The 14,923-nt window shown below is 42.1% G+C and overlaps 1 protein-coding gene across 1 annotated transcript; it reads left to right on the plus strand.

The window, feature by feature from the left end:
• The first annotated feature begins 6,640 nt into the window (after positions 1-6,640).
• On the plus strand, positions 6,641-7,684 carry LOC106592240 (ladderlectin-like). The gene has a single exon (XM_014183561.2). It carries the CDS (start codon positions 6,710-6,712, stop codon positions 7,268-7,270), a length of 561 nt encoding a protein of 186 aa, XP_014039036.2. The 5' UTR covers positions 6,641-6,709; the 3' UTR covers positions 7,271-7,684.
• Positions 7,685-14,923: the final 7,239 nt, after the last annotated feature.

Genomic DNA, 14,923 nt, shown 5'->3' on the forward strand with positions numbered 1-14,923 from the left:
CCCAAGTTAAACAATTTAAAGGCAATGCTACCAAATACTAATTGAGTGTATGTAAACTTCTGACCCACTGGGAATGTGATGAAAGATATAAAAGCTGAAATAAATAAAATCAAATGTATTTATATAGCCCTTCTTACATCAGCTGATATCTCAAAGTGCTGTACAGAAACCCAGCCTAAAATCCCAAACAGCAAGCAATGCAGGTGTAGAAGCACGGTGGCAAGGAAAAACTCCCTAGAAAGGCCAAAACCTAGGAAGAAACCTAGAGAAGAACCAGGCTATGAGGGGTGGCCAGTCCTCTTCTGGCTGTGCCGGGTGGAGATTAAAACAGCACATGGCCAAGATGTTGAAATGTTCATAAATGACCAGCATGGTCAAATAATAATAATCATAGTAGTTGTCGAGGGCGCAACAAGTCAGTAACACAAGAGTAAGTGTCAGTTGGCTTTTTCATAGCCGATCTTTGAGAGTATCTCTACCGCTCCTGCTGTCTCTAGAGAGTTGAAAACAGCAGGTCTGGGACAGGTAGCACGTCCGGTGAACAGGTCAGGGTTCCATCAGGTCTGGGACAGGTAGCACGTCCGGTGAACAGGTCAGGGTTCCATAGCTGTAGGCAGAACAGTTGGAACTGGAGCAGCAGCACAGCCAGGTGAACTGGGGACAGCAAGGAGTCATCAAGCCAGGTAGTCCTGAGGCATGGTCCTAGGGCTCAGGTCCTCCGAGAGAGAGAGAGAAAGAAAGAGAGAAAGTGAGAATTAGAGAGAGCATATTTAAATTCACACAGGACACCGGAAAAGACAAGAGAATTACTCCAGATGGAGGCTGAGACAGGAGGGGTCAGGAAACACTGTGGTCCTATCCGATGAAACCCCCGGACAGGGCCAAACAGGTAGGATATAACCCCACCCACTTTTCCAAAGCACAGCCCCCACATCACTGGAGGGATATCTCCAACCACCAACATACCATCCCGGGACAAGGCCGAGTGTAGCCCACAAAGATCTCTGCCACGGCACAACCCAAGGGGGGGCGCCAACCCAGACAGGAAGACCACGTCAGTGACTCAACACACTCAAGTGACGCACCCTTCCCAGGGACGGCATGGAAGAACACCAGTAAGCCAGTGACTCAGCCCCTGTAATAGGGGTAGAGGCAGAGAATCCCGGTGGAAAGAGGGGAAACCGGCCAGGCAGAGACAGCAAGGGCAGTTCGTTTCTCCAGCTTTTCCGTTCACCTTCACACCCCTGGGCCAGACTACACTTAATCATAGGACCTACTGAAGAGATATGTCTTCAGTAAAGAATTAATAAAGGTTGAGACTGAGTCTGCGTCGCTCACATGGGTAGGCAGACTATTCCATAAAAATGGAGCTCTATAGGAGAAAGCCCTACCTCCAGCCGTTTGCTTAGAAATTCTAGGGACAATTAGGAGGCCCGCGTCTTGTGACCGTAGCTTACGTGTAGGTATGTACGGCAGGACCAAATCGGAAAGATAGGTAGGAGCAAGCCCATGTAATGCTTTGTAGGTTAGCAGTAGAACCTTGAAATCAGCCCTTGCCTTAACAGGAAGCCAGTGTAGGGAGGCTAGCACTGGAGTAATATGATCAAATTTTTTGGTTCTAGTCAGGATTCTAGCAGCCGTATTTAGCACTAACTGAAGTTTATTTAGTGCTTTATCCGGGTAGCCGGAAAGTAGAGCATTGCAGTAGTCCAACCTAGAAGTAACAAAGGCATGGATCAATTTTTCTGCGTCATTTTTGGACAGAAAGTTTCAGATTTATGCAATGTTACGTAGATGGAAAAAAGCTGTCCTTGAAACAGTCTTGATATGTTCTTCAAAAGAGAGATCAGGGTCCAGAGTAACGCCGAGGTCCTTCACAGTTTTATTTGAGACGACTGTACAGCCATCCAGATTAATTGTCAGATTCAGCAGAAGATATCTTTGTTTCTTGGGACCTAGAACAAGCATCTCTGTTTTGTCCGAGTTTAAAAGTAGAAAGTTTGCAGCCATCCACTTCCTTATGTCTGAGACACAGGCTTCTAGCGAGGGCAATTTTGGGGCTTCACCATGTTTCATTGAAATGTACAGCTGTGTGTCATCCGCATAGCAGTGAAATTTAACATTATGTTTTCGATTGACATCCCCAAGAGGTAAAATATATAGTGAAAACAATAATGGTCCTAAAACGGAACCTTGAGGAACACCAAAATGTACAGTTGATTTGTCAGAGGACAAACCATTCACAGAGACAAACTGATATCTTTCCGACAGATAAGATCTAAACCAGGCCAGAACTTGTCCATGTAGACCAATTTGGGTTTCCAATCTCTCCAAAAGAATGTGGTGATCGATGGTATCAAAAGCAGCGCTAAGATCTAGGAGCACGAGGACAGATGCAGAGCCTCGGTCTGATGTCATTAAAAGGTCATTTACCACCTTCACAAGTGCAGTCTCAGTGCTATGATGGGGTCTAAAACCAGACTGAAGCGTTTCGTATACATTGTTTGTCTTCAGGAAGGCAGTGAGTTGCTAAGCAACAGCTTTTTCTAAAATGTTTGAGAGGAATGGAAGATTCGATATAGGCCGATAGTTTTTTATCATTTCTGGGTCAAGATTTGGCTTTTTCAAGAGAGGCTCTATTACTGCCACTTTTAGTGAGTTTGGTACACATCCGGTGGATAGAGAGCCGTTTATTATGTTCAACATAGGAGGGCCAAGCACAGAAAGCAGCTCTTTCAGTAGTTTAGTTGGAATAGGTTCCAGTATGCAGCTTGAAGGTTTAGAGGCCATGATTATTTTCATCATTGTGTCAAGAGATATAGTACTAAAACACTTTAGTGTCTCCCTTGATCCTAGGTCCTGGCAGGGTTGTGCAGACTCAGGACAACGGAGCTTTGGAGGAATACGCAGATTTAAAGAGGAGTCCGTAATTTGCTTTCTAATGATCATGATCTTTTCCTTAACCTGTTAGGGCTAGGGGGCAGCATTTGCACGTCTGGATAAAAAAAATGTACCCGATTTAATCTGGTTACTAATCCTACCCAGTAACTAGAATATGCATATACTTATTATATATGGATAGAAAACACTCTAAAGTTTCTAAAACTGTTTGAATGGTGTCTGTGAGTATAACAGAACTCATTTGGCAGGCAAAACCCTGAGACATTTTCTGACAGGAAGTGGATACCTGATGTGTTGTATTGACTTTAAACCTATCCCATTGAAAAACACAGGGGCTGAGGAATATTTTGGCACTTCCTATTGCTTCCACTAGATGTCACCAGCCTTTACAAAGTGTTTTGAGTCTTCTGGAGGGGAGATCTGACCGAACAAGAGCCATGGAACGATGATGTCCCATTAGACACATGGCGCGCGAGTTCATGTTGGGTACCCTCGTTCCAATACGTTATAAAAGAGTATGCATTCGTCCACCTTGAATATTATTCATGTTCTGGTTAAAAAGGCCCTAATGATTTATGCTATACAACGTTTGACATGTTTGAACGAACGGAAATATATTTTTCCCCTCGTTCATGACGAGAAGTCCGGCTGGCTTAGATCATGTGCTAACAAGACGGAGATTTTTGGACATAAATGATGAGCTTTTTTGAACAAAACTACATTCGTTATGGACCTGTGATACCTGGAAGTGACATCTGATGAAGAGAATCAAAGGTAATGGATTATTTACATAGTATTTTCGATTTTAGATCTCCCCAACATGACGTCTAGTCTGTATCGCAACGCGTATTTTTCTGGGCGCAGTGCTCAGATTATTGCAAAGTGTGATTTCCCAGTAAGGTTATTTTTAAATCTGGCAAGTTGATTGCGTTCAAGAGATGTAAATCTATAATTCTTTAAATGACAATATAATATTTTACCAATGTTTTCTAATTTTAATTATTTAATTTGTGACGCTGACTTGACTGCCGGTTATTGGAGGGAAACGATTTCCTCAACATCAATGCCATAGTAAAACGCTGTTTTTGGATATAAATATGAACTTGATAGAACTAAAAATGCATGCATTGTCTAACATAATGTCCTAGGAGTGTCATCTGATGGAGATTGTAAAAGGTTAGTGCATCATTTTAGCTGGTTTTATGGTTTTGGTGACCCTGTCTTTGACTTGACAAAACATTACACACAACTCTGGTAAATGTACTGTCCTAACATACTCTAAATTTATGCTTTCGCCGTAAAACCTTTTTGAAATCGTAAAACGTGGTTAGATTAAGGAGATGTTTATCTTTCAAATGGTGTAAAATAGTTGTATTTTTGAAAAATTTGAATTTTGACATTTATTTGGATTCAAATTTGCCGCTCTTGAAATGCACCTGCTGTTGATGGAGTGCACCACGGGTGGCACGCTAGCGTCCCACCTAGCCCATAGAGGTTAAAGAAGTTCATGAATTCATTACTGCTGAAGAGAAAGCCATCCTCGCTTGGGGAATGCTGCTTTTTAGTTAGCTTTGCGACAGTATCAAAAATAAATTTCGGATTGTTCTTATTTTCCTCAATTAAGTTGGAAAAATAGGATGATCGAGCAGCAGTGAGGGCTCTTCGATACTGCACGGTACTGTCTTTCCAAGCTAGTCGGAAGACTTCCAGTTTGGTGTGGCGCCATTTCCGTTCCAATTTTCTCTAAGCTTGCTTCAGAGCTTGTGTATTTTCTGTATACCAGGGAGCTAGTTTCTTATGACAAATGTTTTTAGTTTTTAGGGGTGAAACTGCATCTAGGGTATTGCGCAAGGTTAAATTGACATCCTCGGTTAGGTGGTTAACTGATTTTTGTCCTCTGAAGTCCTTGGGCAGGCAAAAGGAGTCTGGAATGGCATCAAGGAATCTTTGGGTTGTCTGAGAATTTATAGCACGACTTTTAATGCTTCTTGGTTGGGGTTTGAGCAGATTATTTGTTGCGATTGCAAACGTAATAAAATGGTGGTCCGATAGTCCAGGATTATGAGGAAAAACATTAAGATCCACAACATATATTCCATGGGACAAAACTAAGTCCAGAGTATGACTGTGGCAGTGAGTAAGTCCAGAGACATGTTGGACAAAACCCACTGAGTCGATGATGGCTCCGAAGGCCTTTTGGAGTGGGTCTGTGGAATTTTCCATGTGAATATTAAAGTCACCAAAAATTTGAATATTACCTGCGATGACTACAAGATCCGATAGGAATTCAGGGAACTCAGTGAGGAATGCTGCATATGGCCCAGGAGGCCTGTAAACAGTAGCTATAAAAAGTGATTGAGTAGGCTGCATAGATTTCATGACTAGAAGCACAAAAGATGAAAACGTCGTTGTTTTTTTTGTAAATTGAAATTTGCTATCGTAAATGTTAGCAACACCTCCGCCTTTGCGGGATGCGTGGGGGATATGGTCACTAGTGTAACCAAGGGGGTGAGGCCTCATTTAACACAGTAAATTCATCAGGCTTAAGCCATGTTTCAGTCAGGCCAATCACATCAAGATTATGATCAGTAATTAGTTCATTGACTATAATTGCCTTTGAAGTGAGGAATCTAACATTAAGTAGTCCTATTTTGAAATGTGAGGTATCCCAATCTCTTTCAGTAATGGCATGGATGGAGGAGGTCTTTATACTAGTGAGATTGCTAAGTCGAACACCACCATCTTTAATTTTGCCCAACCTAGGTCGGGGCACAGACACGGTCTCAATGGGGATAGCTGAGCTGACTACACTGACTGTGCTAGTGGCAGACTCCACTAAGCTGGCAGGCTGGCTAACAGCCTGCTGCCTGGCCTGCACCCTATTTCATTGTGGAGCTAGAGGAGTTAGAGCCCTGTCTATGTTCATCTAGAGCCCTGTCTATGCCCTGTCTAAATCATTCTCTCTACTATTATTCTGACATTTCACATACTTAAAATAAAGTGGTGATCCTAGCTGACCTAAAACAGGGCATTTTTACTTGGATTAAATGTCAGGAATTGTTAAAAACTTTGTTTAAATTTATTTGGCTAAGGTGTATGTAGTAAACTTCCAACTTCTACTGCTAATCTTTCACATTTGAATTCTTTCTTGGGGGCCCGGCCGGGTTTAAATGCTTTTTTCAGTTTCATTCATCTGTATTTATTTATTGTAGTTTTTGCTGCTTAGAGGTTTTTGTTGTTGCCTAGACAACCTTATTATCATGGTGATTCTTCGTATTCGGTGGGAGGAGCTTCAGCTCAATATTAGGAAGGTGTTCTTAATGTTTTGTACACACCAGAAACTGTTGAGCGTGAAAACCCAGCAGCGTTGCAGTTCTTGACACGAACAGGTGCATCTGGCACCTATCATACCCCGTTCAAAGGCACTTAAATCTATTGTCTTCACCCTCTGAATGGCACACACACAATCCATCTCTCAGTTGTCTCAAGGCTCTGTCTCCTCCCCTTTATCTACACTGATTAAACTGGATTCACCTGGTCAGTCTAGGTCATGGAAAGAGCAGGTGACCTTAATGTTTTGTACACTCAGTGTATATTTGCCACAATGATTAGGATACATTTCCCAATAGGATGTGGAATCACTGTCAACATGTTTTTTTGGTACGTTGGAATCAGTGTAAATATATGTTTTTGTACTTCGTCCTTGTGGCTTGGTGACCTGCACGTATAAAAGTGTTCCTCTATCTCAAGCTGAACAGAACCTACAGACTACCACCTGTGATTCCTTCTCTGACAGGAAAAGATTACTATGGAGAAGTTGGCCATCCTTCTGCTTCTGAGTGCTGCCATTGCACTGGGCGATGCCAACCTGACCCTGCTCCTTGGTTTAGAACCCTTACTGAAGACTGAGGTGGAACAGACTCCTCCTGTTGAGGCTCAGGTAGCAGCAGTGCAGGAGGGGACAAAGGAAAGTTCATGTCCCTCAGACTGGCACCCATATGGATCACGCTGTTTCAAGTTTGTCAGCATTCCACAGTCATGGGCAGATTCAGAGCAAAACTGTTTGGCACTTGGTGGAAACCTAGCATCCGTGCATAACCTTTTAGAGTACCAGTTCATGCAAGCACTGACAAAGGACACCAATGGCCACCTACCTGACACCTGGGTTGGAGGTTTTGATGCAGTCAAGGAGGGCTTATGGATGTGGTCAGATGGGACCAGATTTGACTACACTCACTGGAACACTGGTGAGCCCAATAACGCTGGAGAAGGAGAGGACTGTCTGCAGATGAACGCTGCAAGTGAGAAGCTCTGGTTTGATGTGCCCTGTGAGTGGAAGTTTGTATCTATCTGTTCCAGAAGAATGTAGGCTAGGAAATGACCCAGCCACTTCAACTCCCACCTCCAGGGGTCAACAGTCTACACTTCAATACTCAAACCAAGATCTGTCACTCACTGCAGCTCACCAACATGACAAATAAAACATGTATTCACAAAACATCTTTCTACCTATCTAATGATTAGCTAACAAGCCATATCTAACAGTTAGAAATAATGACAGAGGAATTTACAAGAGACAGCAAACAGCAAACATGTAGCTACCGAAAAAACTGCCTTTGAAGTTCAATGCAGACTTTTATACTAAGTCATGATCTGCTGTTAGCTAGCTACTGTTTAGGTAGGCTAACCTTTCAGGTTAACTAACATTAGGTAAACTTGTGATGAAACTGTGTGATGTTGCTGATCCTGCTTTTCAAATTAAAGATAAATGACATACTCTGAATAGTTTGTTTTCTTCATTTGCTGTTGCTAAACAAGTTGTCATGGCACATCAGTTAGTCTGATGGTGAGATATTATAAACTAGAATAAAGATAATCTCTCAATAACATCAACCTGCATCACTAAAAACAATTGATACATGATACAACCTTATCATACTGTTAATATGAATTATTAACTCTCTTCCTAACAGACCATTTGTTTCTGAATGGTTTAGATGCAGGAAAATAAAGTTATATAACTATTAACTAACATGAATTATCAGCATTAGTTCATAATTTATGGCTTAGTAAACATGCATACAATTAATAAATACTTAGTAGATATTAAATGAATGATTTATTTATTCAGGTTAACTAATGCATTAACTAATGTACCCTTATTGTAAAGTGTTACCATTCCCTGTCTTTCATATCTGAGGCTAAATCCATGAGGCTGAGAAATGTGACAGGGAATGTGTCCACAGAGAGAGTGAGAGAGAGAGAGAGAGAGAGAGAGAGAGAGAGAGAGGAGGGAAGAGAGAGAGAGAGTGCTATTTCATTTCTCCCCTGAATGAAGGACTGAAGAAGCTCTGAGATTAAAAGGCAGAAAAGAAAGAAAAGGCGGAGTCACAGGGACGGAGAGTCCCTCACAGAACAACTTGACAGCCAGTAGAGCTTTAGGAGGAGAGATATACGAGGAGGAAGCTGCTTATTTTGGGCAATTGTCAGAGGAAGTGAGTTTGTGACACCAGGTTATATTGAAATTATACTTCACTTGATTCACACCTACTACGCTTAAGGCAATGTTCGCATATACTGTAGGCTCACTTGTCAACAAGAGCAGAAAAGGACAGGGGACATCAGAGAAGTATAAGTTGAAGAAAGTGCAGTGTCAGAGACACATATGAAATAAAAACATCTGCTTTTCTCCATACCGTCATGACAGTGGCAGATATTTCAAAGAGTTAAAAACAAATAATTTGAATGACTCTTTATACACATTTCCATTAGAACTATCAGAACTCATAGCTATAAGGTGTTTGGATATAAAGCTTATGTCATGCTTCAGATCGATAGTGAAGTTAGTAGTTAGATCTGAATAAACGTATTAGTACTTTCCCTAAACCACTAGGAATGTTGATGATATAATGAAATAAACAGATAACAAAAGGTTTTGTCCAGCAGAGCACATTATTGCTGGGACATAGTTGCTATTCAGGTTTCTAGAGAGCACTAGGAAAAAAACAAGGTCTGTGTTAGAGGTGAATACTGTAGGTGTCATAGGATAGGCTTAAAGGACGACAGATGGAGACAAGGGTTAAAGGATGACAGATAGAGACGAGGGTTAAAGGACGATAGATGGAGACGAGGGTTAAAGGAGGACAGATGGAGACGAGGGTTAAAGGACGGGGGTTAAAGGACGATAGATGGAGACGAGGGTTAAAGGAGGACAGATGGAGACAAGGGTTAAAGGACCACAGATGAAGACGAGGGTTAAAGGACAACAGATGGAGACAGGGGTTAAAGGACGACAGATGGAGACGAGGGTTAAAGGACGACAGATGGAGACAGGGGTTAAAGGACGACAGATGGAGACGAGGGTTAAAGGACGACAGATGGAGACGAGGGTTAAAAGACAACAGATGGAGACGAGGGTTAAAGGACGACAGATAGAGACGAGGGTTAAAGGACAACAGATGGAGACAGGAGTTAAAGGACGACAGATGGAGACGAGGGTTAAAGGAGGACAGATGGAAACGAGGGTTAAAGGACGACAGATGGAGAAGGGGGTTAAAGGACGACAGATGGAGACGAGGGTTAAAGGAGGACAGATGGAAACGAGGGTTAAAGGAGGACAGATGGAAACGAGGGTTAAAGGACGACAGATGGAAACGAGGGTTAAAGGACGACAGATGAAGACGAGGGTTAAAGGCCGACAGATGAAGACGTGTCCTCCTCCCAGAGTGCTAAGAACCTTGGCGTGACCCTGGACAACACCCTGTCGTTCTCCACTAACATCAAGGCGGTGACCCGATCCTGTAGGTTCATGCTCTACAACATTCCCAGAGTACGACCCTGCCTCACACAGGAAGCGGCGCAGGTCCTAATCCAGGCACTTGTCATCTCCCGTCTGGATTACTGCAACTCGCTGTTGGCTGGGCTCCCTGCCTGTGCCATTAAACCCCTACAACTCATCCAGAACGCCGCAGCCCGTCTGGTGTTCAACCTTCCCAAGTTCTCTCACGTCACCCCGCTCCTCCGCTCTCTCCACTGGCTTCCAGTTGAAGCTCGCATCCGCTACAAGACCATGGTGCTTGCCTATGGAGCCGTGAGGGGAACGGCACCTCCGTACCTTCAGGCTCTGATCAGTCCTTACACCCAAACGAGGGCACTGCGCTCATCCACCTCTGGCCTGCTGGCCCCTCTACCTCTGAGGAAGCACAGTTCCCGCTCAGCCCAGTCAAAACTGTTCGCTGCTCTGGCACCCCTATGGTGGAACAAGCTCCCTCACGACGCCAGGACAGCGGAGTCAATCACCACCTTCCGGAGACACCTGAAACCCCACCTCTTTAAGGAATACCTGGGATAGGACAAAGTAATCCTTCTAACCCCCCCCCCCCCCTAAAAGATTTAGATGCACTATTGTAAAGTGGTTGTTCCACTGGATATCATAAGGTGAATGCACCAATTTGTAAGTCGCTCTGGTTAAGAGCGTCTGCTAAATGACTTAAATGTAAATGTAAAGGACGACAGATAGAGACTAGGGTTAAAGGACGACAGATGGAGACGGGGGTTAAAGGACGACAGATAGAGACGAGGGTTAAAGGACGACAGATGGAGACGGGGGTTAAAGGACGACAGATAGAGACGAGGGTTAAAGGACGATAGATGGAGACAAGGGTTAAAGGACGACAGATAGAGACGAGGGTTAAAGGACGACAGATGAAGACGAGGGTTAAAGGACGACAGATAGAGCTGAGCTAAACAAGCTGAGCTGAGCTAAACAACTTTTGCCCCGTAGCACTCACTTCCGTCATCATGAAGTGCTTTGAGAGACTAGTCAAGGATCATATCACCTCCACCCTACCTGACACCCTTGACCCACTCCAATTTGCTTACTGCCCCAAGAGGTCCACAGACGACGCAATCGCAATCACACTGCACACTGCCCTAACCCATCTGGACAAGAGGAATACATACCAAAAACAACGAGACGGCCTACAGGGAGGAGGTGAGGGCCCTCGGAGTGTGGTGTCAGGAAAATAACCTCACACGCAACGTCAACAAAACAAAGGTGTTGATCATGGACTTCAGGAAACAGCAGAGGGAGCATCCCCCTATCCACATCAACGGTACAGTAGGTGGAAAGTTTTAAGTTTCTCGGCGTACACATCATGGACAAATTGAAATGATCCACCCACACAGACAGCATAGCGGAACGCCTAGATGCAAGAGGTTTTAAAGAGATTATACATTACTAGGGTTAGTACTTAAAGAGATTATACATTACTAGGGTTAGGGTTAGTACTTAAAGAGATTATACATTACTAGGGTTAGGGTTAGTACTTAAAAAGATTATACATTACTAGGGTTAGGGTTAGTACTTAAAGAGATTATACATTACTAGGGTTAGTACTTAAAGAGATTATACATTACTAGGGTCAGGGTTAGTACTTAAAGAGATTATACATTACTAGGGTTAGTACTTAAAGAGATTATACATTACTAGGGTTAGGGTTAGTACTTAAAGAGATTATACATTACTAGGGTTAGTACTTAAAATTATTAAAGAGATTATACACTACTAGGCCTAGTACTTACATCTAGATGTTGCACTAGCGGAACGCCTCGCCAATATCCAATGATAGGGCGTGGCGCGAATTACAAACTCCTCAAAAATCCCAAAACTTCAATTTTTCAAACATATGAATATTTTACACCATTTTAAAGACAAGACTCTCCTTTATCTAACAACATTGTCTGATTTCAAAAAGGCTTTACAACGAAAGCAAAACATTACATTATGTCAGGAGAGTACCCAGCAGAAATAATCACACACCCATTTTTCAAGCTAGCATATAATGTCACAAAAACCAAAACCACAGCTAAATGCAGCACTAACCTTTGATGATCTTCATCAGATGACACTCCTAGGACATTATGTTATACAATACATGCATGTTTTGTTCAATCCAGTTCGTATTTATATCAAAAACCAGCTTATTTGGAACCAAAACAACATTGGGTGTTGAAGTAGAAGTCCTGGGAGTGCATTCTGACGAAGAACAGCAAAGGTAATCCAATTTTTCTTATAGTAAATCTGAGTTTGGTGAGTGCCAAACTTGGTGGGTGTCAAAATTGCTAGCCATGATGGCCGGGCTATCTACTCAGAATATTGCAAAATGTGCTTTCACCAAAAAGCTATTTTAAAATCGGACATAAAGGAGTTCTGTATCTATAATTCTTAAAATAATTGTTATGTTTTTTGTGAACATTTATCGTGAGTAATTTAGTAAATTCACTGGAAGTTTTCGGTGGGTATGCTAGTTCTGAACGTCACATGCTAATGTAAAACGCTGTTTTTTGATATAAATATGAACTTGATTGAACAAAACATGCATGTATTGTATAACATAATGTCCTAGGATTGTCATCTGATGAAGATCATCAAAGGTTAGTGCTGCATTTAGCTGTGGTTTGGGTTTATGTGACATTATATGCTAGCTTGAAAAATGGGTGTCTGATTATTTCTGGCTGGGTACTCTGCTGACATAATCTAATGTTTTGCTTTCGTTGTAAAGCCTTTTTGAAATCGGAGAGTGTGGTTAGATTAACGAGAGTCTTGTCTTTAAAATGGTGTAAAATAGTCATATGTTTGAAAAATTTAAGTAATAGCATTTCTAAGGTATTTGAATATCGCGCCACGGGATTACACTGGCTGTTGAGTAGGTGGGACGCAAGCGTCCCACCTAGCCCATAGAGGTGAAAATCAATTTTTATGCAATTTTTCTCGTAAAATAGCGATAATATTCCGACCGGGAGACGTTGTATCCGTTCAAAGACTGAAAGAAGTAAAATGGAGTCGTCACATGCACACGCGCCCCGTGTCATTGTTCTCAGATCGACCACTTTCCAAATCGCCTACTGTTTTTCGCCCAGGGACTGCAGAGTCATCATTCCCCGTTCTGGCGCCTTCTGAGAGCCTATGGGAGCCTTAGAAAATGTCACGTTACAGCAGAGATCCTCTATTTTCCATAAAGAGGCTATAGAATGCCAAGAAATGGTCAGAGAGGGCTTTCCTGTATGGAATCTTCTCAGGTTTTGGCCTGCCATACAAGTTCTGTTATACTCACAGACACCATTCAAACAGTTTTAGAAACTTTAGGGTGTTTTCTATCCAACTAAAATAATTATATGCATATTCTAGTTTCTGGGCAGGAGTAATAATCACATAAAATTGGGTACGTTTTTTATCCGGACGTGAAAATACTGCCCCCTATCCTAAACAGGTTAAAGAGATTATACATTACTAGGGTTAGTACTTAAAGAGATTATACATTACTAGGGTTAGTACTTAAAGAGATTATATATTACTAGGGTTACATCTAGACGTTCCGCTAGCGGAACACCTACTCCAATATCCAATGATAGGCGTGGCGCGAATTACAAATTCCTCAAAAATACAAAAACTTCAATTTTTCAAACATATGACTATTTTCACAGCATTTTAAAGACAAGACTCTCCTTTATCTAACCACACTGTCCGATTTCAAAAAGGCTTTGCAGTGAAAGCAAAACATTAGATTAAGTCAGCAGAGTACCAAGCCAGAAATAATCAGACACCCATTTTTCAAGCTAGCATATAATGTCACAAAAACCCAGAAGACAGCTAAATGCAGCACTAACCTTTGATGATCTTCATCAGATGACACACCTAGGACATTATGTTATACAATACATGCATGTTTTGTTCAATCAAGTTCATATTTATATCAAAAACCAGCTTTTTACATTAGCATGTGACGTTCAGAACTAGCATACTTCCGGTGAATTTACAAAAAATTTACTAAATTACTCAGAAGGGTCGTGCGCATGGCGCAATTCGTGACAAAAAAATTCTAAATATTCCATTACCGTACTTCGAAGCATGTCAACCACTGTTTAAAATCAATTTTTATGCAATTTATCTCGTAAAAAAGCGATAATATTCCGACCGGGAATCTCCTTTTCGGCAAACAGAGGAAGAATCACAAAGACGGGGGCGGCCAGGGCACGCGCCTAAGCCCACAGTCCCTTGATCGGCCACTTGAGAAAGGCGATAATGTGTTTCAGCCTGGGGCTGGGATGACGACATTCTGTTTTTTCCCGGGCTCTGAGCGCCCATGGAAGACGTAGGAAGTGTCACGTTAGAGCATAGATCCTTTGTAAAAGATAGAGATGGCAAAGAAGTTCAAGAAATGGTCAGACAGGCCACTTCCTGTAAAGGAATCTCTCAGGTTTTGACCTGCCATTTGAGTTCTGTTATACTCACAGACACCATTCAAACAGTTTTAGAAACTTTGGAGTGTTTTCTATCCAAAGCCAATAATTATATGCATATTCTAGTTACTGGGCAGGAGTAGTAACCAGATTAAATCGGGTACGTTTTTTATCCAGCCGTGAAAATACTGCCCCCTAGCCATAACAGGTTAAAGAGATTATTCATTACTAGGGTTAGTACTTAAAGAGATTATACATTACTAGGGTTAGTACTTAAAGAGATTATACATTAGTAGGGCTCTTACTGAATGATAATAATTCAATACCCCCCACCCTCCCTGCACACACACACACACTTACCCTCCATTCCCTCCATTTTAGACATGGTAACAGAATGTAAACCCTCCATTGTAGACATTGTAACAGAATGTAAACCCTCCATTCCCTCCATTGTAGACATTGTAACAGAATATAAACCCTCCATTCCCTCCATTGTAGACATTGTAACAGAGTGTAAACTCTGCCACCAGGATAAAGCAATACCTGTGACTATAGAAATAGTGCCGGCCATCTATTCTCCACTGTCTGTATTTCAGGACTGCTGTTCAGGATCTCCTGTCTTCTCAGGGCAAATATCTTTCCCATACAGAGATTGATTACAGCCAAGTCTTCGTGTGTCTTCTTCATCTCAAGAGAAATATCGGTCCTTAGCTTTTCCAGATCTGCTTCAACGTTTGATTGAGGGAACTGTGACAGGTTGACTGGTTCACAGTAAACAGTG

Source organism: Salmo salar, unplaced genomic scaffold, assembly GCF_905237065.1.
Source record: "Salmo salar unplaced genomic scaffold, Ssal_v3.1, whole genome shotgun sequence".
In the NCBI taxonomy this organism is placed as follows: Eukaryota; Metazoa; Chordata; class Actinopteri; order Salmoniformes; family Salmonidae; genus Salmo; species Salmo salar.